Below are 23,660 nucleotides of genomic sequence, written 5' to 3' on the forward strand. Positions count from 1 at the left end.
CCGCATTATGTCTTGCGGGAACCAATCTTAATTTTTTTCACACTCTATCCCAGCTGCAAATTTGGGGCGGGACACAATAAATAAAGCTTCGCCGCCAGTTTGGGTCCTTAACACAACTGATCCAGATGGCCAAACGATTCTCTGCTCAGAGGGCCTTGCAAATGATTTTTGAAGAGAGAGAACCATTTGATGATGATGTAGAGGAAAAGGAAGATGTTTCAGAATGTGAGGATCACATTCCTGAGAATTCTGAGTCTGACAGTGACTTTGAAGAAGAGGATGAGATTGAGCATCAGCTAGTTACAAAAAAAAGACGAGCCACAGAACCAGCCGGTCAGCAGGCAAAAAAACAAGTAGCACTTTAATTCATTAATGTGATCTAACAAATGTAAAAGGGCAAATATGAACCATATATGCTGTTTATATTGCTTGTAATTGGGATGAAGTAAACATATGTTGAGTATTTTAACATAAACTAGTTTGATTGTGTTGAATTGAAGCCCAAAAAGGCAGCGGGGCCACCAGACCCACGAACACTGGCTGAGTAACAAAAATATGAACACCACACAAGGGTTAAATAAGATGTAACTAAGCATTTTATTAAAATATAATTAAATATTCCAGCGTCCCTTCAAACGTCAGAAAGCAATCTTTATCGTGATATTCATTTATACTGTGATATCATCGCCCTTCTTTTAAATAATCAAATATATTTCACTTTCTTCTTTACTCGCTTTGATCATCTGTATTCTTCAATGTTAACATAAAAGAGATTACCATTGTCACCATTGCAGCCCAATAAACAAAACTATGTGATAAAAGGTTATAATACAATATCTGGCTTTAATAGTTGGTTAATCAAATCAATGGACATGTCATTTAATTTACTCTTATATTTATCTTTCAGCGATCACAATTTCATTGTTCAGTCTTCCTATTTTTGGTACATATTGACTAATTTCATGAATCATCTATTACTTTGTCCCAAACGTTCCACATTTCCACTTTTCTTTGTCTTTTTGTCTTTTTATTCAGGTAGAGATTCAGAAGCTGCGTCTGTACTGTGATCCCCATCAGAGTGAAAGAGAAACAGCCTGTGAGATTTACTCTGTGGTAAGACCTAAAAAGTGTATCTCCTCTGGAAAGGTCACATTTAATAAAACATGTACATGTCTGCATGCATGAGGCCACCAAGATGATAACTACCATTTTTGTCTCTTTTTTCCACAGGATGATGAAAGGGTAGGTGCATTTTTTAATCTTTTTTTTCTGCATACTTTCAAAATACAGTTTGAATTGATACGATTCAAAGTTAATTATATAAAATGTATTGGATTAGCAATGATCAAATCTCCTCTTGGGACTGAAGTTTAATCTATTAGAAGAAAGTCGTCTTATTTAAACAGTAAGAAAACTTGCATGTAAAAATTACCTTTCTATATTCCTAAACCTCGAACTGGTTGGTATCCGCTTTATGGTTGGCTTTATTGAGGAATGAGAAAGTTTTGAATGTGTTTTGTATACAAATTAATACAGTTTTTGTGTCTGTCTGTCTTTCCTTAGTGTCCTCTGAATCGAACAGCTGCAGATGAGGAAGAAGACTGTAACTGTGTAGTTGGACCAAAAGGGCAGGCGGGCCTACCAGGACGCATGGTAACATTCACGAACGCACACACAGAAGCACTCACACGTATACATACGATATGTTGCTGACGTGTTCTATAAGAATCAAAATTCATTGTACTTATAACTTGTATGTTGCTTCTTTAGCAGTTTAAACATCATTACCTTGAAGCCGCTTCAAGATACATCTCTTAGCAAAATGCTAGATTGAGTTATAATCTACTGTATAAACAAAAGCCTATAGGGACAGCTGTATTAAGCTAAATTCTAAACGTAGTGTGGTAACAAAATGATAATAATGATAGTTGGCGGTGCTTATAATTTATAGGTTAACATATTAACCAGGTTTACAATTTCAGTTTAGCATGTTAGCGTGCTAACATTTGCTAATTTGCAGTAAAGACAAAGTTCAAGTGATGCTAACGAGGAAACGCATATGCTTTACAGATATTAGGTCATAGACCAAAGCATTGGGCACATTTGATGGTAAAAACAAAAAAAGTCAGGCAGTTTCCCAAAGTATTATTACAGTACAGCATATTGTTAAAATGTCATGGCAATCTATCCAATCGAATGGAGACATTTCACTCAAAACTCAGAAATGTTGGGACCATCAGAGAAATGATGATATATCGTCCAGAAACCGTGACTGTCATAGCAATGCATCCAAAATATTGTTGAAATATTTTTTGTCTGGACTGAAGTTGTGGACTGACAAACAAACCTTGCCAGCCATAGAGACTCATTATAACATGGCTTGGCCTCTTCTTTATTTCAAAATAATACAATTCTGTGTGTCATGAGGCAGTGTTTTAATGTTACAGGGTTTCAGAGGGGAGAAAGGGAGGGAAGGACCACCAGGACCTGATGGCAAGTCTGTAAGTACTCATTCTTTTTCCATCACCTTCTGTTTTTTCACCACTTGATAATGTTGTCACCAGTCTCCTTCATTTGCACTGCACTTTATAAAATCTTCTTATGCTGTCTTTGTCACCAGGGTAAAGATGGGAAACATGGGGATCTTGGACCTTCTGGATTTACAGGGATGAAGGTAAGAAAAATCAATTGCATTACACTTCAAAATCGTCACATGCAAGTTCGCATTTCCACTTGGATCTTACCAAACTTCTATTACTCCAAATAGAGGAATACATTTATATCAATGAAATTAAAGTCATGTCCACTCCAGTATTGACTGATTTTCATCTTGTTCAGTTTCCAAAATTCAGGTTCATGATGATTTTCATTTCTATGGTCCTGTATGAAAACAACTACATTCAGGAAAATATGTACATGTTTTCAATAAATGCTGTCTGTTTTCCCTTCGAATGACAGTACACGGACAGCTCAGCATAGCGAGAAAAAGTCACATTGCAGTTTAATCATGGTATCACAATTTTCAATAACATAGAACTTTATAACTTATACGATGATCTGATGACGTCCATATATTGTAACTTTATTGACTCTATTACCAATAAGGCGTCTGATAGTGTTCCTATTCTTTGGAATTTCTTGGACCTGGAGTTAAAACAAAACATACACAACACACACGCAGTGGGTTGGTAATTTGAAATATCTACTCATCACAACAAGATCTTTTGGTTGTGACCTTTTCGAACTTTATGATTTGTACGTCCTCACCAAACTTTTGCCGACATTTTTGCTCGACATGCTCTTACCTATGTTCACTTTGCTTGGCAGGGTGAAGTTGGCCCCGCAGGACTAAGTGGGGACCCTGGTCTAAAAGGTCTCAAAGTAAGTATTTAAAAAAGCAGTTGTATCAAAGGGATTGCTTTTTCATATCTCCTTGTCAGTACTCACAAAATGTGATTCTACCCAGGGAGACAGAGGCGAACCAGGCTTATCAGGAGAAACCGGACCTCCAGGAACCAAGGTCAGACTCTTCATACAACCATGGTTAAAACAAAAGTTAAGCCGATATTGAACGCCTTACTTTATAAACCACAAAAAAACCCAAATCAGACTGACAGTTTTTGCTGTAGCGCAAGGCACCATTTCGATTTGAAGGAGCAGGCGTCTCAGGTTATCCCATGGTTGGCCACAAATCACAATTCTAAAAAACATGTGTGAATATGAACCATATGCTACGATTTAACATGCCAATGACAGGGGCAGTACTCATTTACACAAGGACATAAGAAAGTTGACTTATTATATATTTGTTTAATGCTAAGCATTGCCATAGTGGATGTCCTTGCTCAGATTGATTCTAACATTTGATATTATTCTAGGTTTGTATTGCTGTCTTTTGGCATCCTTGGTGATTAAAAGGGAAAAAATAAATATACAAAAAAACGTATTGGATATTAAATTGAACTTATTAAATGTAACAACAAATATTAGCAGATGTATTTGTGTACAGGGTCTTCCTGCTGACAAAGGGGAGCTGGGACCTCCAGGAGAAGCTGGACCAATGGTAAGATACAATTCTATTTACCATTGTCTACAATATGCATTGAACAAGCATTACTGACAGTTAAAGGATCTTAAATCCTGAAATTGGAGCTGTCAAATCATGATAATACAAATGATGCCAGATGAAACAACATCAAGCCAGATGAAGAGTTACTAATCTATAAGCATGTATGTTTGTGTTGGGGATTTCTTCTTCCCGTCAGAGTGCACTGTTGGAAGTTAGACAGATTATTACTGTGATAGTGTTGAATTTGGCTGCCTCTGCTTTACTTTGCCTCTCAGAGTGTGTTTTCTTGCCCAAACAGGGGGAGCCAGGACTACCAGGTAGCGGAGGACTGGTTGGAACTCCAGGACCAAAGGTCAGTGCAGACTGTAGCTTTTTGAGACCCTGACACACACACACACACACACACACACACACACACACACACACACACACACACACACACACACACACACACACACACACACTAAATACATGGGGGATAAGGCCTGGCTGACTACTGAACAATTTTACTGCTGAATTTTTCTGTGGGTTTAATCGCTTGAACGTAGAAAAACAACGGTACACATGTTAACTGTAGGATTGCACTGACTGTGTGTTTATGACAATTGGCTGTTAGTGTGCTTGTGAAGCAGCTCAAACAGTGACTGATCTCAGAGCTCATCAGTTACTCTTCTCCTTTTCCCTCTTATCTCTTTATAATTATAAAGTAGGCAATTTTCACTTTTTCTATTCATTCAACCACTGCATCAACATCTACTTTCAGAAAGGGGATATTTTTTCCTGAGATGACATCACTCAAATAATTACATTCAGATCAAGTTCAAGCAAATAAAGTTTAAAGCTTGTCTGATCCATATTTACTACACGGTCATAAGAGTCAGCAAGCACTATACCAGATCCAGTGAACTGGCTCACCTTAAAAGATGCAGTCTTTTTAGGGTATATATTTATAACTTAACTGTTCTGTCATGTGACTTTTCTGCATTAATCTAAATGTGCTACCTCAAGACAATTAAAGAATGAAAGGCCTGGAAGCAGTAACTTCATTGCCTCATTGTGTTACTATAATGCTGTGTGGCCTTAAATATTTTTCTGTAGCCACAAAACGGGCTCTTTAAGCCACGGTGGTGCCACATTAAGAGTGCAGACCTAATCCAACTTTTTAAATAAAATGATTTGCGATTGCATGTTATCCTACACACGAGTCAGTTCATGTCATTTATTTTATATGGAGATAAATGTATGAGCGCAAAAGTAGCCTGCTTTTTAAAAACAAACACAATACACATGTATGCCTTGATAATGTCCTAGATTTTTTGTGACTCAATCAAACGTAAACATTTCCGGGGATATTGGAATCTCCCAGGACACGTAAAACAGCACCAATTCAAAAACAGAAACCCAGGCTTGCGGTCTAGACAGAGGATTACATGCATCAATGTTAAGTCATACAGTAAAATTAAAAAACGCTTTTCACTTCTGGCAGTTAATTAAATTAACGCTACTGCTGCTGGAGTGCAGCCCACATTCTTATTGTATACGGGATGTCCCCTTGTGGTAACTTGAAAAGAACAAGTAGCTGAATGAAAGAGCACATGCACACATCTGCGAACATGTGAGCACGCCCACCAGCTCCAAGTGTGGGGTGCTATTTTGAGTCTTCTCCGAACTCCTTTGAGTGTTCTAGCAGTTTGCCTTGCAGCTATCCTGCTCAGTAATTTGGGACTCTTATGTTATCATAATAAACTACTTTCCCCGAGAATCTGGAAGTGCTCTGCACCAACTGGAGGGTGGTGGTATACAGAGAGCTGAACGGTACACAGTTGGTGCCCATGTGTGGATGTCTGGGGGTTGGGGTGTGTGGTAAATGTGTTTAGGAAAAATAGTAAACTGTTAACTGTGGAGTTTACCTTTGAAGTACACAAACTTCATCCAACTGCTGACCAAACCTTAACAAGTGCGTTCCAACCGATCCTACAATATTTTGCATTTCCTCAAAACATTTTAGGAAAACATTTATGGTGACCATATTGTTTCCTTTCAGTCAACACATATGCAAAACCTTGATTTAGATAGATCTGCAGCATGTTCTATACTGTATGTGTGATGGACTTTTTTTGGACTCACAATAATACAACAGCTAAACTCCTTGCCTGACGTAAGGGAAATATGTTTTTCATAAATCAAAGTCAATTGATTTCAATACTAAACCAGGACATCTACCTTTACACCCTTACTAATTCCTGCTCACAATAAACATCATAATACTTACTACTTTAATACCTGAGGGAAGAAGTCTCCCTCCCAGGATATTTAAAAAGAGCATATAGACAGCGGCGTAGAAGAGATGGTAGTCAAAGCTCACCAGCCCTGAGCAATTACATTCATGGCCCTGTCAATCCCTGCTAATGTTGTTAATCTCCTGAAAGTATGGTGCTCTCTAGCTGCCAAATTCTCCACTGTGTTCTCCAGCTAGTCTCTATCTGTTTTCTGCTTGGCAGTTGGGTGTAACCTATAGCTTTATCATAGTTTATATATTACTGCTAAGAACAGTACTGAAGAGAACAATAAGATTGAACTAAAACAATACATTGTTGGGCTGTAAAACCAAAACAATGAGCTGAAAGATGCTTAAACAATCTAGATAGCTGTAAGATGCCATTGGTCTCTTTGACAAATAAATGGATACTTTCTTAGTAAAACAAATATAGATTAGTGGTGCTTTAAACTCTTCAAAAAGAAGAACCATGACACTGTAGAATTAAATATTTATCTCCCAGGTTTTACCATTGGACCTTTAGGTGTTGTGCTAGTATTTGCACAATACTATAAAGTATTAGCTCTCTGACTGAAAATAAGTATGTATAAGTCTGTGGTTTACGTTTAACCACCAACAATTTGGTTCAGTGTTAACATCTTGTTTGGGATCTTGAGTGTTTCTTGATCATTGATGCAATAACATATTCTTACATCAATGCTTTCTGTTAAGATTGAATACACAGGACTTACATTAGACTTACATTAGATGTGCCAGATGGTTAACTTATCACACATTCCTGGAACAATCTATTGTTAAACTGCCCTTGGTTGCATCACAGATGCCACAATACCAACAAACAGACAGAATTTCCACTTGAATCGTCACAGAACATTGAACATCTTAATGATTAACTGGAAACAGTCAGCTTTTTACCAAACACAACAACTGTTGCTGTAAGGAGGTCTAATTGCTTGTTGCAGTTTAAAGGTCACAGTTCAAAAGCAGATTTTGCCTGCATTGGACTTAGACGGAAGGTTTTTATCCGTGAAATTAAGTGTCTAAATGCCAGAGTTAAGGGATTGCTGTGTTTATGTGTCCTGTGTGTTTTTATAGACACCAATTTAGTTTTAGATTCACAGCAGGTACGTCATACTATGTTGGATAACACATTTTAATCAATGGATGTTTATACTCATGTTTATACTATGTCATGCTTTTCTTTCATGACATATTGCAAATCATGTTACTTGAGATGTTTCTAATTAATCATTGTTCCCCTTCTTTGACCAAACTGGTCAGGCTTGGATCCCTAAAGCAAATAAGAAGTATTTTGGGTTCAAATTTTCTCTATTTGTTGAGGACTGACAAGGACATTCACTTTGGAGCACTCTGAATATAAGTACACCACAGGTGAGCTGAGAGCCTCACATTTCAGTTATAGCACAGAAAATCATTGAGCTAAATAGTTACATCTTTTTGATGTCACAGTGAGAAGTATTTTAGGCTTGATCAAAGAGTGTGGCCCTTTGATCGAAAATACTCCAAATGTATCTCACTGTGACCTGAACAATTAGCTACTTCAACAGCATTGTTTGTGAGTGACTATTTGTCAGGTTGTTCTGTTGTCTGGCTCCGATCTGGCTTTACATGGATATGTTAGTATTGACTAGGTAACATCCCAGAAAAAGTCAATTGAGGAGTGTTTTGTCTCTGTTATAATTGCCTAGTACAATGATTACTTGTTCTACAATTTGGTGAATGTAATGTCATTCTTTATTGCAACTAGAGGTGGAAGTTCAATTAAAAGTAGCACTATCACAGTGTAAAAATACTCAGATACAAGTAAAAGTCCTTCTTTCAAAATTGTTCTTGAGTAAAAGTACAAAAGTATTAGCATCAAAATGCACTTTTAAGTGCCAGAAGTAGAAGTACTCATTATGAAGAATGGCCCATGTAAGCACAAATATATTTTAAATGTTTGTTTTAAAAATTATTGAAGCATTTATGTGTTCATCACTTCAATGCAATTGGTAAAGGTGGTGTTTATGACTTAACTGTATGCTACTGGGTAGCTTAACCAATCTCATTTCAATCTGTATTTGTTGATTTATATTTTGTATTTATAACTTAAATCTTCAAAGTAACTAGTAACTCAACACATAAAATAAATGTAATTTAGTAAAAAGTGGATAATTTGCAGACAAAAAGAAAAGTGTAAAGTAGCATGATGTAAAGATACCCAAGTAAAGTACATTGTACACAGGCCTACTTTAAATGTATTTAATTACTTTCCAACACAGATTACAACTAATATTTTAAAGAAATTATCTACTTTTCATAAATTCAGGGACCTCGGAGAGGCTTTCTCTTATAAATATAAATCCAAAATAACTAAATACTATCATGTCAGGAGTTTTGGGAACATCAGGGACCTCTGATTTTCTTTTCCATTAAAAGTCCTCCTATGATGATGTATATGTATATGCCCTGACTCCAATGAGTCAGGGCTACAGAGTATCATTGAGGTCTGCTCTTAGTATTTTTTCTGGGAAGTTGTGGATTTTAATGACTTGAGGAGACGTTTACATTACACCACACTTTGTTGATTTTCTTAAGGTTTATTCTTGGAAACATTTAGACCACCATGCACCATGAGAGGAACATATATGTAGTACATAACTTGAAAATAATGTGATTTGATTAATCAGAGATTTTGGCGTTTCGAATATTTCAAAAGGAGAATCCGAATTGTCTGAACAGAATTTGCCATGTGACACTGCTATGTAGGCCCAACATTATTGCAGTTCACACAACTACTATAGAGAGTAAAAAGCCAATCATAAAGTAATATAAAAACATCCAGATGTTATCCTTGAACCAAATTAGCTTGCAGTGTGGTCGCCGCCTGAGGAAGAATCTTCCATCAACTGCAAATCATTTCTGTCCACCCATCCATGACAGCTCCATTGAATGTTAATGAGGCCTATACTTGGATATACTGTATAAGGCTTAAGGCTGTCTGCACGGCCTTTAATCACACTCTCCCACACATGCTAATACAAGTGCCGCCTTTCAGCATGATACTTTACCCAAACTTTCAATTTCCATTTTGGATTTGATGTTCCACACTCAAGTGAAACAAGTTAACAACTAATACATGTGTGGAATGTGTAGGTCTCTTATTATGAGTTTTCTACACCCAAAATTATGGATTTTCAAATGCAGCTTTGGAGGTTTCCCTGTCAGTGAGAGATGCAGATACTATATATCACATTCTTTCTATTTAATTACAAGAAGCATAACTGTTACCTGTTAGGAGACGAGATGTTTTACTGTTCAAAATGGGAATTTTATACAAATCAGATGCAAGCATTTTGGGTTTTAACTATGTGCTTGTAATTTAGGAGTAAGTTCAGAGACCTCCCAACTACACATGTGAGCTACAGCTTCTCCAGCCTCAAGACTGTTAGACCTCCAAATCATCAGTTATTCACATTAAATTTAGATCTACACAGCACCCTGGGGGTGATGGGTTTGAAGCAAAACAAATACTGATTTGCTAAACAAACTGAATGCTCACTTTTGCAAGATATAGATATGAAGTTGTGATGGTAAAACATATTTAGTTGGAAGCATGAATCATTTATGTAATATACATTAACTGAAAATATGTCTGTTTGATGGAATGCTAGATGCTAGGAATGCTAGATGATATACACATTTGACCTCTCCTGTAATAATTTGAGAAAAAACAAAACAAAAAAAACCTAAAGGTAAACATATATTTTTCACATCCTATTGGTTTTACAACGACAACCATAGTTTTGGAATTATTCATTAAATTATGAGAAGGACACCTTATTTCAATACAGCCAATCAAATCATGAAAAAAGCAGTATTATCAGTGTTCTATTATTTTTCAAATGATCAGAGCCAAACAGCAGCTGCAGAATGTATGCCAAAACACACTTTACTTTCTTGTTTTCTTTCCTTTTTATCTAACTTGCAAACATGAAAGAATGCACAGAAATATGCACTGCTAATATTAGTTTTCAGGCAAGATAGCTCTTTAGCTGCTCAGCTGCAGCACATTTAACAGCATGTTAACGTACCTGCACATGTCACTTGAGTCTGGTCAGATGCTTGTGTGGTCCTCATTCTGCGTACCACTAATAGCAGAGTAAGGCTGTCCAAAACAGGTCGGCTAAATCAAATATGCTGGGGCTCAGCCTACAAGTTTCCGTCAATTCAACATACACAGGAACATGCCCCTCCAGGTGGCTGAGTCAGAAGGTGCATTTTTACTTTTCAACCTTTTAAAATTTTTTATAAATACAAAACTCAACATTATTTTTGACTACTAATATGATGACTGAATGTTTTTTCATTAGGACTTTAATGTGCCCTAACCGTCTAACACTGTCTAAAAGATATAGACTTTTTAGTTTAGTAACCCTGGATGCCCAAAATAAAATCCATTTCCGGAAACAATGCATCAAACTGAAGACATTTAAGAGCTGTACCATCACTCATTAGGTTTTTTAATGAGGTGATTAGTCATGGTGATTATGGAGGTGCTGTTTCACTCAAATGCTCAGAGTGAGGCAAATGAGCAGCATCCCTGACACTTACTGACACAATTTATAATGGTAGAGTGAACAGGCATGTTTCCTTGGGTATTTACATATTTTGAGGTTACAATTAATCAACCTTGTTGCAAGTCTGATTTTTCCTAATTTTTAACTCATTAAGGAGACACTCATGTAGCAGCTGGAGGTTTTCTAAAGCTTCTTTAGAAAGTAAAGAACAGTGTATAACAAGTATGGGGGTTAAATATATATGATGCATAGAATGCTGATATTCTCTTTTAATTGAAATGGCAACTGAGACATTTGCCTAGAAAATGAAATGGCTTTGTTGTTATACTTTGAACTTGCAACCCACCTATTGCCAAGCCAAGATACTTTGGACTCAGCAAGTGCCCCCCTATTTATTTTGTATTGAGAATTTGAATAGAATATTTGATTCATTGACACATGCACACAGCACACACATTTAAATGTAAACTCTGCATTTAAGGAGCAGTGGGCATGGCAGCTATTATGAAGCGGAACGGGGCAAGAGCATTGCTTGAGGGCACGTTGGCAGTGTCTAAGAAATACCTCTCTAGGTACCAGCCCACACTCTGCGCAGACAGACAAGCAAGTTACCAACCCAGGTCACTAATACTAAGCTACTGCCAACTCCTGTAAGAGGATTTGTTTCTGTGCACTGATTAATTAATTAAATTATTCCAAAATGAAGGCATAAGAGGAGTTGAAGGGTGGTTGGGAAAGCTGCAGCAGACTTATAGTTGTAGACTTGCATGAATATGATTGTATGTCACAACAAATTTGGTAGTAGCTGATGATTGAGGAACTAATACTGGAGCATAATTGAAGCAGCTGTTTCCAGTCAATTAATGTTAGCCTTGTTCAGTGCTCTGCCTTAACTTCATTAATCTTGAATGATTGTGTTTTTCTTTCTGGAACTTGCTGTGTCAAAACGCTTTGACCTTCCATGAGTTGTTGAAATTGTTGTGCGATTTTAGATACGTGACAGATTTACTTAGTGTGGCAACTTCTGGGAATTTTGGTGCTTTTATACCATCTATACAAACTCCAGACATGTACTATAAACATCCCTATGTATGAATAGGGACACATTACTCCCAAGCCACATCATCCAGCTCCTCCAGGGGAATCCTAAGGTGTTGCCATGTCAGATTGGTAAAGTAATCCCTAGTAAGCCTGTTCTGGGTCTGCCTGGAGTCTCTTGCCGATCGGACGTGCCTTGAAATTGCAAATGGATGTGTCCAGAAGTGAAGCCTGAACTAGCTAAACTGGATACTCTCACTTGGGGCAGTAACTGAACAAAAGACACGGTGTGATCCTTTGTTACAAAAGGATGTGGTCAGACACAGACTCTATTTTTTAATTGCATGGTTCTTCTAGCTGTCTTTGTCTTTAATCAACCTTTCATTGAGATCCTCTATCAAAATTCATTGAAGTATAGCTAGACTAAAAGACGTCAAGCATTCTTTTACAATAGCTTTAACAGCCTGTGGCAGTAGCAGGTTAGTCAGCTCTCTGCTTGGACCAGTCCCTGTGCACTTGTCTATTTTCTCTTGTTCTACGCATAGAGAATTTATGTCATCTTGTCATTTATTGGGCCGTGGTGGGCGTCTTGGCTGTGTAATTATGAGGTCTGCTGCTCTTATGGGTTTATATGCGTAGTGCGGCGAGACACTTCAAAAGAAAACAGACGCAGTGGAGAGCTAATTCAGTTGTTTCCTCACTGCCAACATACAGAGCGCTGCACTTAAAATATATGTTGTTGGGACTTTGTAATCTCTGTCTTCAGAGAGCTTGAACAGAAAGAAAGTAATTTAAATCTTTGGGTGTCATACTTGACACGGTGCAGAGCACTGAAACAGGACTATAGTTAGAACATATGAATCTGGGTTAAGAGGAAGACCAGGTTCAACAACAGTAGGTCCTAAGGGGTGAACGCCAAGTCAACTTCAATTACTCACAGGATTTATTTTAAATAACCAATTCAAATACATTTAAGGACCATACAGTACAGCCAGGCACAGAACGGCCTTAGTTATATTGTAAGCAGGTCTACAAATGTTGGGACAGTATTATGGTTTATCCATATGTGATCATGTAAAGTATTTTTTAGAGAGCCACAAACATGTCATGGAATAAAAAGTTTAAGCATAATATTATCTAGGGCTCTATTTTCTGAACCAAGGACAGATCACAGTCTGTGACAATCATGTCTAGTGCTGTGTACCTGGACTCACATTCAGGTTCAGGTCCGGACTCAAGTCCAGAGGTTCAGGTTCAGGTCCGGACTTATAAGTCCGGACTTGTGTCAAGTTGTGTGAGTAACTAAAGTGAACTTATTGTGAGCTAATTATCAATTGAAAATAAACTCATAATCAACTCAAATTCAAACTCGTCAGGTTTATTGTGCCCCCTTCCAACTTGTGTCTACACCATGTCTTTTCTAGAACTCTACATGTGTTACTAACTACACAACACAACTACATACATAGTGATGTACATACAAGACTCAATATGCAAGAGTACAAGTCTATGTGTTCTTGTTCAAGAACAACAGCATATTGACATTGTCTGGGTGAAGTGTTGCTCTTTCGGCAGACGCTATATCACCATACATACAAAGGAGTTAGCTTAGCTACACTACCAAATATGGCAACCAGCATCCCACGCTGTCAGTGTCCACTATGTCTAAGCCAGCTTCCCTTGACGTCACACAGAACTCGCGAGCAGTTGCGATATTTTGCGAGACTTCGTGAGCTCAGTAATGGCCGCCATGTCAGAAGCCAAAACAATGTTTTTCGTCTTTTCTCAGCGCAAATTTCTCGATCTATGGAAGGTTTTAGATGGTTTAGAACACAAAGGAGAATATACGTAAGTACCGGTTCCTGACGTTCCGGTTTTAACCGGACTTGAACCGAAACTTTTTACAAGTCCAGTACCGGTTCGGCGTACCGGTACGCAGCACTAATCATGTCCAATCACATTTACTACAATTATCCAACCTCAGTGCTGGAATCTGTCCATCATGACGCACAGACAGTTTGGTGTTCCACTGTTTGTTGTGTGGGACCTTGAGTTTAACATCAAGAACATAAAGTAGTTAGAAGTTTACCAACATTACATTTACCTTTCACTGTTTTCTTCTCAGTTTTCTTTTTCAACAATCTTTAAAGCGTGTCTTTATCATTGATATTGATTTTAAGGCACCTAAGTTATGTAATGGGGTATGACAAATAACAAAAACTCAGAGACCGGAATAGTACTAGGCATATTGCAGTGATATTCTACATTTTCCTTATTCTTAATAAGTCCTATGTGCATACTTAAACCAGCAATACTTCTACTCACAAGGATTGTGTGTGTAACCAAGGCCTGATTTATGTTATTCCTTTGTGAAATAGATCTACATTTTTTGGTCAAAAAACTAACAATTAAAACACAATGTGAGACACACTTGGGGACATGTTCCTTCATTACCATGCACAGTTTTGACTCTTAATAGAATTACTCAAGCATCAACTGTGTATTAATACAAAGGTTTACAAAAGTATTATTTGCTAAAATAATAGTGTTCAGCAGTTTTTTTGGAAAATATTGAGGTCTTTTTTAAGTGAAAATATATATTTGTGAACCATTATAAAATAGTTATGCCTTCAGTTACAACCAATTGGCTTGGGACTTGAGTGCCAGGTGGTCAAAAAGTATTAAAAGATTGATACATTGTGAGTTTTGATTTCCTGACATACGAAAACAATTGTTGGCTTCAACCACTAGGTCATTGGATACTCTAAGATTAACATTTTTTATTTCTGATTCATTTACTGATGTGCAAAAAATAACAAATCCAAAGATGTTAGAGTGAGATTCTTATTTATAACATGATCCCAATATGATACAAAAAAAGCAAGACATACACAAAACATGCAACATGATTAACGCAGTACATGGATGAATTTGAAACGAAAGACAAAGTGAAAGAACATTTCATTGATGAATCAAATAAACGCCACAAAGGCCATAAGAATTGGTCTGTTTGTTGGGACACGACGATATCAGGTTTGATATATGTAGAAAATATAATGTAATTTAACAAATGAATGGCTTGGATACCAAAATACAATTTACAGCTTGTTTCACATTCAGTGTCAGTGTATTGCCGCGGTACACTCTGGAACATGTTCACATACCACTTGGGTCGTAATACATTCAACCAACATAGTTAAACTGTATAGAGCGGTCTGAGACTAACCAAGCAGTAGATTTTGGTGTGTTGCGGATGGTTAAAACTTGTGTTGTGGCTTCAAAATGTGTTTGTTTGCTGCTGTTCATTTTTATTTAACAAGCTCCCGCCTCCCTGCAAGATGTCTGACCACAGGACTCGCCTGCTGTTTGTACGTCAGTATCAGGGCCGCAGATAAACTCATGACACGCCATATCCAACCATTCTGGTATATGCCAGAAGTACAGATAGATTACTTTCCCTGTGTGACTAACATATGATACAATAAGAAGACGCATGATCTTTATTGACCTAATTCCTGTACAATATTTTTGCACGTATGTCAATTAACAATTAACAATTAACAATGTATTCTCCCATTGCAACTCATTGCACAAGTCAAAGGAGAACAAAATGCAGTTTAGCAGCAACAAAGAGGTGCTACAAGCATTGAAGTGCATAGTAATGTACATATGTCATGTGGTATTAAAAAAGGGGTACGATACAAATAACCACATTTTAACCCTAATCATGACCTCTTTCTATAGTTATGTTGCCTATCACTTAAGTGATGCCAAGGGATCCTCACTTTCCCCTATCCGGCCTATGTGAACAGTTGGTAATGAGCAGTGAAACGTATGAGCTGCGTGTGATAGTAATGCTTCAATATACACAATGAGAACAGTGTGTAATGAATATACTTAGATGGATTCAGGATAAAGAATTTTAACATGTGAAGAAGTTATAGTAGGCACTGCAGGCATATAAAGTAAACAGTACAAGTGCAAGTAGCCTACAGGTAATGACAATTGTCTGACATTATATACAGTGTACAACATAAACTATGATATGAATAGGCCTACTCTTTAGTTCACATATAGCCATGCAAAAAACTGGTATTAATAAGAATAATGATAACACATTGAAAGTGTAACTAGTGCACTAGAATACACTACATGAAGAAATGTAAAAAAAGGGGCCATATTATGCTTATTTCAGGTATATGTTTGTATTTTGTGACTCTACATCGCACCAAATCTGCTCTAATTGGTTGTGATTGGTCAACTTTTTAGAGATGTCCCGCCCCTCAACCAATCATGTATGCCTTAGCAGACCATTTACATGCAAAAAAACCTATATTCAAGATTAAAATACACAAGATTCGAAAGGTTTAAAGTCACATCATATGTTATATTATATAACACACAGGAAAAGGAAATCCCCCCAAAATATAAAAAGGCCCCATTAGCTAATTAACTCATTATTTCAAGCCAGAATGATGTTCGTTGTTTTTGCTTGCAACATGCTGAAATGTGAAATGACATGGCAGTGCACCCTGTTTTATTCTCCGTTCGTTTCTCTTATTCTTATTATATTCTGTATTCTTTTCATCGTATCCTCTGTTCAGTGCCATCTTTCGAAGGGATATGTGTGATATGAGTATGGGATTGAGTGATAATGCTTGGATACTACAGTATAAGGTTAACATTATCCTGCATAATTCTTTACAATACTACCTGCAGAGTGAAAAGGTACTGACATTTCCATTGTGTCCTTAGGGGGTGAGCGGAGACGGTGGTGCTGCTGGAGCTCCAGGCGAGGTGGTGAGTTGATTCTGATTGTATGTATAATAGAATGCTGCTTGAAATGATGTTACAATGTAAAAATGTGATATCTGTCAAATAATACCACTCTCTCATGAATAATACTACTCTGTCATGAATATGCAGCAATCAAAAGACTGGACAAATTACAATGATGAATGTATTAATGCATCTTTTGGAGAAACATTCACAGAGTGCTCTTTGTTATAGCTGCCTCTAAATGCATAGTTTAATTACAAAACGCAATTCCTGTTAACTCAGCATTCTGTAGATATAACAAGCGACTGTTTTTTAAATGGTCCAATAAAGGAAAGAGTAATCAGGGTGTAAACAAGAGCTCGGATTCATTGCAGCTTTTACACACTGCTGTGTGCTAGTAAACTCACTGCCCACACACACGAACACACAAAACACACTCAACAGAATGGGCCAAGCTGTCCTAAGCCTTTGTGTCTGTCAGGCTTGATTAAATGCTGAAAGAAATTAATTAATTTGGCAGAATGTTCTATCTTTCAAACAAAGTTACAGTCCATTCTTTCTTATTAGCTCTCATTGACTTTTTCCGTTGGATCCACCCATACCAGAAATGGCAACAAATTAGTTTATTTGATGGAACAAACAAATACCCATCTGAATATCTCATGATATTTGTTTATCATAACTGTTGAAGGCCAATGCAAGGACATTGGAAACAGCATCATATACAAAGGGCTGTGCAACCATTTAAAACGTGAAGGTCAATTCAATATTACCCCATGTTTATGCACTTAATGTTCGCACTTCAACATCTTGTGTCTGCACGTGTTGGACTGTTACACTCACCACTGTCACTTCACAACCACACATTCACACTTTAAATGAGGCACTGTGTAAAGCACAGCACACATACCGATTTACACACTAAATCCACACACACACTGTGGGGCTTGTTTTTCCTGTCATTGCTAGTTACACAACCTTAAGTGCTGATATCCAGACGCTGAGTATGTCTGGATATAGGTTGCCCACGCTGTACAAAATACAGTTGACACCCATGCAGACCTTAGCAGGGACAGAGTAGCAAAAAACATAGCGTGCAGATCATCTCAAAACCAAAACCTCCCTTCCTATCATGCTAATTTTTACATGGAACACTGTAAAACAAAAACTGTAAAGCCCGATTTTTATTTCACCACATTGTCCAACATGTAATTGCCTTGTAACATAAACTGCATTAAACTGTATTTATGTCAGTTTCAGTGTGTTTGAGTATCACACAAACATGTATGTGGTCACAACTGCATCCCTGAATGGAGTGATTCTAAACATTTCGGAACAAACTTTAAAATATAAGAATTGTATGGATGGTTTGCCTCTTGATTGGTTAAAACTCATGTCTTCAAGTGTCAAAGGGTGTCCGGAGACATATAATGGCTATGTGTATGGACTTTAGCAGGGTAAACGCTGATCAGGAGTTATATACAAATCCAAAACGTTCTAGAAAATGAGCATCCGTAAGCCTCTTCTCTTTGTGCAAAGCTAACATGTCCCGGCCCTGTTCTTTGTCCCTAATGCTCAGAGATGATACATCAATAAATGACAGCGATAAGCTTTTTCATCCTTCAGTGTGCCAAGCTGAGGAAAGAACACTGCAGCAATTTAAATACAAGAGTCCCAGTGCACCTGTCTTGGCCAGATCACCTCAATCTGTTTTTGTTCTATCATACAAATCTTCAGTGAGCAAACAAGGTAGTTTGGATTGTAGCTTGGAGGTGTCACATTATACAAGGACATTGATATTGAATGGATGTTCTGATTTTGGATTAGACGTCAAAGAGGTGTATTTATTGGAATGTCAGTCTAAAGGCTCAGGCACCTCAGCATTTAAAGCAGTTGCTGTGTTCAAAAGGTACTTCCTTTTTCACTCAATCCTTTGAGGGAGACACTTAATTAATTATATCTGGGTGTTTTTAAGGGCACCATTTAGCCTTAACATTTCACACAGAGAATTCAGACACTAAAATAAAATGCTGTACAGTTAAAAACGTGCAGTAGATAATCGAAAGGGGTTGACTTAATTGGATTGTCTAGATCAGCACTGAAAAGACAGTTTGAAATTGGTAATTTGTACAAAGTTAACATTTGACAAACAAACACAGCATGTTCTCTTCTTTGAGCAAACCAACAATTTGGGTGAAAATGAATAGATATCTGAAAATGTAAGAAGGATCAATTTGGCACACAATCATTATTGTCCCTACACGCTGAACATGCGTGGGGCCTCATCTTGCGGAGGGTGCCTCATCTTATGCACAAATGCGGCGCAATTCATCTTACAGTATATGCGCAAATGCAGCGCAACTACAGTATGCGCGCCACAGTTTCTCCGCACTCGCGACAGGAGCGACGACTCATCACACAGTTTTGCGAGGGGCCAGCCCTGGCCAACACACGTTATGCTTTGAAAAAATAAGTTTAATATAAAGTCCTGATTGCGAAAAACATCATGTGCTTTTCTTCATTATGTAATGCCTGGCTACATTAGCTTAGTTGCTAACCATATTGTAAGTTAAAACAGTTCATTTTTATATCAACTGATGGGTTGAATAAAAAAAGTCTAATATGCATTTCACTAAATGCTGTGAGCTTGGTTTGGGATCTTTGGAATTGTTTTAGACTTCATGACATTTATTATTACTGTTTATACTTTTACATCAGTCCAGAACTGATTAGTGGTTGTTGTTTAAACCAAAGGGTTTGCCTCTCCACTTCTCTGGCCTCACGTGTCGTCCAAACCTTTTGCTTTTCTGAGTCATATATCCAAATCCATCCAAAGACTTGCGGGTATGCTGACAAGAGATGGATGAGTAAGACGAATGTTATGATGCAGGGCCCTCTTTACTCTAATGTGTTCTTGAATTATTTGTTATCACCCTGATCGGTGCAAATGCGTTCAACCAAAAAACGAATGCGTCTCATATTTCATATATCACCTGGAGACCGTCTCCTTGATGCCTAAAATGCCCCAGAACTTGAATCAGTGTTATAAGTTTAGTTTTAACCGCAGTGAATAAATCCTGGAATCTGATAATAATTCCACATTAACTTCCTCCGCTATCTGACAAACCATTTGGATTAATTCAGAATAGTCTTTTTGCTTTCCTCACTTTGAAATGTGACACCCTGTCATGCAGACTCATAGAGGAAGAACGAAAAAGCCCCTATGTTGTCATTGAAGTAAAGCCACCGTGTCAGAACCCACTGATATTCGGATCTATCAAACTTTTTTTTAAAGCCAGAGGATCACACTTAATGTATTTTATCACACACACACACACAGGAAGCTTATCTGTAGTGGAATCATCAGTGCAGGTTCACAAAGTCTGAATCAAAAGGACTTTGATCCTCCAGCATGAGCCATTTGTATTAGCATGACAGGTAGGGAGTCTTAAACAGAGCCACTTTTCTAAAGCCTTTAACTATTATTATACTGTATATATTATATGATATACTACTATTATAACTACTATTTGATATTCCATTACATGTCAGGATAAAGCCTAAGTAACCCCTATTCATATTAACTTAAATGCACTTATATCAGTACCATTGCCTAGAGTGGAGATCTACTTGTCAAGTCTCAAAAATAGTTACTTTTACATTGATGAACATATTTGATAATTCCATCAATCTGTTTGAGTAGGATTTTGAATTTGAAAAGAAAATAAATGAATAGGAAAACAAGAAATTAGAAAAAATGCAAAAAGGGATTTAGTTAAATTAATATATTATGGAACCTGCTTTGCATCCATTATATCTTGCAGTAAAAAAAACACACTTTATGTTTCAATGCAAATAGTGTAATATCTGTCGTCCAGCCTAGTTCTACAGCTCTAAGTTCCTTTTTGTTTTCACAAGTGTGTAACCTCTGACATTTCTTAAAAAGGGGAATGTGCATAGAAATTGTGAGTTTGCTGGAAAACCTTACAATTACATGAATTGATTATTGATATCAGTTCAACAAGCAGAACATTGAGATATTATCACCTCATTAAGTTGATTGCCAAACTGTTTCCTATTTACACATCATAGCAGATGCAAAACAACATGGTAGTCATTTGCAGTCGTTATTCCAGCAACATGGAGAATTATATGTCCAACAAGTCCAAAAGTGAGTCCCGAGGGAAATATCTGTCTCTTTAGCAGCTAAATGTTCACCAGCTTGTCTCTAACTGTGTCTGTCTGCTATTTGAAGTTGGACAGGTACTGTAAAGTGGATTTAACAGCTGCTGTCGGAAATTACTTTAATTAGAGAATGGCAGCTTATGTTTTAATTTTGCAATCTCCATTCAAGGTCTACTTACTCTCTTGTTATTTAGCATTCAAAGTGGCCCTATTGTGCTTTTTTTGGGTTTCTCTTCTGTAGTGTGTTATATAGGTTTGTGTGCATGTACATGGTCTGCTAAGGCTAAAATCACAAAGTTTACTCAAGACCACACCTCCCGCACTGAAACACCTATTGTTGAACTCCTTTGTTTACTTCCGTGACATTACTATGTGACACGTGCACTTCTTATTCTTATTTTATGACTGAAATGGATGAGAAGACCAATAAAGTCATATCTTATATGGTTGAACATTTCAGAACAAGGTAGGTGTAACAGTGAATAGACTTAGACGTAAGCACACAATGCCATAGAGACCTCCTAATGTTTTCTTTGTGCTGTCACTTTTGCATTTCAATAAAATAGGTTGCATAAATGATATAACATTTGTCAACTGTGTATGAAACTCGATGTTAAGTCCATGTGAACCATAACTTTGTTGTTCACAGGGTGTTCAGGGACCTCCTGGTGAAGTGGGCCTAAAAGGACCACAGGTAAAATGTGACCTTTTCAGAACCCTTGGAAATGTAAAATACACTTCCATCAGTTCTTTATTTTCTGTGTTCTGTTCTTGAATGTCTTTTTAGGGAGAAGGAGGCTTGCCTGGGCCAAGAGGGCCACCAGGAATTAACGGGACAATGGTTTGTACAACTTCATCACTCTTTCAGTTGTCTTCAACATGCTGAAATTATTCAATAAAGATGATTCACACGATTGATACCTCATTGTTTCAGCAAAGACTATGGCTGGAGGTGTTATTGTCACTTCTTGCTGCTAGTTTCCACAACTTTAGGGACAGCATGTACCTCCATCAAACAAAAAGCTTTTCAGGTCATCTAGCAGCGTCTGAAACCCTCTTTCTGAATGAGGACAGTACATTTCTGAAATAGAAAATGAGGCCCACTTAACACAGCAATTGGCAATTTGTGAAAATCAGGCAGGGGTTGCAATTTTCTTTCAACCCTCTATCTTAAAATGATTTCCCTCAAATTTGCAATCTAATGTACTCTACGAACGTCTTCTAACAAAGACTGTAAGAAAGGGTTTGCAATGACCTCAATTTGCACAATTCTCTGTAAAGTACTTAAAGGATGCAAGCAAGAACCAGGCAGAATACTTATACGTACCTGACATGTGACCATTTAGATATAAACATGCCCTTCGACGTGATCAATGCCTAGTTTGTTGGAAGCACATTGAGGCCTTTTTATTTACACACATTTCTCTAAGTATCGTCCCAAGCAGCCATAGACTTGGCAATGAAAATTACTGCAGTACATAGGGAATAATAAGGCATCCCAAATGGAGAGTAAACAAGTAGAAAATACCCTTGCCAAAGAAATTGTTTGATAATTGAAGGTTATTGACCTTTGCCCCATTTGGAAGGTGAAGGATTGACACATTTAACATTGTCCAAAGGGCCCATACAGTGATCCTATATATACTGTATAAGGGATCATTACTTCCAGTCCATGCCTACTTGGACCAATTGAATCCTAAGGGGATCCACTAATGTAAAGCACATTCCCACCATCTTTCACATGTGTCTTTGAAAAAATACAGTATTATCTCCCAGACTACAATTCACATTACTGTCTCTGCAGTGAGCTCATAATGAGATCATTAATTTTGCCCAGGCACCATATGAGTCCGTTTGATTTACTTAGCAATGCCATTAAGGTGGTGAGTGGCTGTTAATTTAGAAAACCTAAGTCAGATGAGTGTGTGTGTTGGTTTACGGCTGAACACACAGTCAGGGCACCCCCCTCTGGTAAACAAGATTACACACGGCCAGATGCAATTAAAGCAGAGCACAGTGAATACACAGGACTCCATGGTGGTTTAGCTCTGCCGCCCCCTTGTGGTCAAAGGGAGACAGTACAGATATAGAGAGGGAAGAGTTAATCGAGTAAACACTGAATCACATGGAATTTAAAACACATAAGAAAAGACACATTTCCAAAGTGGAAACCTATTTTAGATGGCTTTTGAAAAAACTAGATTTTGAATGTACTTTATTTGTCATCATCTATTATTCAATTAAAATGGATTTATACCAGATTCTATCTATTCTATCTATCTGCATTTGGCTTGTACTTTACCACACTTATGTGTTGATACATATTTGAAATTTGGTGTAGCCTGCTGCACCTTGTTTCAACCACAAGCTTCATCTATTAGTCTTCATCTTCCTCTTTCTATTTCTGTCAGTCGAACAGCACCTAGCTCTGACGTAACGCTTCCAGTGGGTTTGACTTATCTGACACGCACGCACGCACGCACGCACGCACGCACGCACGCACGCACGCACGCACGCACGCACGCACGCACGCACGCACGCACGCACGCACGCACGCACACACACACACACACACACACACACACACACACACACACACACACACACACACACACACACACACACACACACACACCCAGAAGGAGGAAGTAGGGCAAGCCTCCCGCTGTATCCAGGCAACTACATATAATAACTATACATAAACGTGAACCTAATTGTCAGTTGACCCTGC

The 23,660-nt window shown here is 37.6% G+C and overlaps 1 protein-coding gene across 1 annotated transcript in view; it reads left to right on the forward strand.

Moving 5' to 3' along the window:
- The window catches only part of LOC104949920 (collagen alpha-1(XXI) chain-like), a 40,584-nt gene that overhangs the window by 6,168 nt on the left and 10,756 nt on the right, over positions 1–23,660 (forward strand). The window contains exons 9-20 of the mRNA XM_010776359.1: positions 1,036–1,113; positions 1,231–1,242; positions 1,564–1,653; positions 2,448–2,501; positions 2,621–2,674; positions 3,328–3,381; positions 3,467–3,520; positions 4,010–4,063; positions 4,368–4,421; positions 16,721–16,765; positions 21,579–21,623; positions 21,717–21,770. Of these exons, the coding sequence (XP_010774661.1) occupies positions 1,036–1,113; positions 1,231–1,242; positions 1,564–1,653; positions 2,448–2,501; positions 2,621–2,674; positions 3,328–3,381; positions 3,467–3,520; positions 4,010–4,063; positions 4,368–4,421; positions 16,721–16,765; positions 21,579–21,623; positions 21,717–21,770 (648 nt within the window). The remainder of the gene's footprint in view (positions 1–1,035; positions 1,114–1,230; positions 1,243–1,563; positions 1,654–2,447; positions 2,502–2,620; positions 2,675–3,327; positions 3,382–3,466; positions 3,521–4,009; positions 4,064–4,367; positions 4,422–16,720; positions 16,766–21,578; positions 21,624–21,716; positions 21,771–23,660) is intronic.

The sequence above is a fragment of the Notothenia coriiceps genome, unplaced genomic scaffold (genome assembly GCF_000735185.1).
Source record: "Notothenia coriiceps isolate Sejong01 unplaced genomic scaffold, NC01 NC01_scaffold00016873, whole genome shotgun sequence".
Lineage (NCBI taxonomy): Eukaryota > Metazoa > Chordata > Actinopteri > Perciformes > Nototheniidae > Notothenia > Notothenia coriiceps.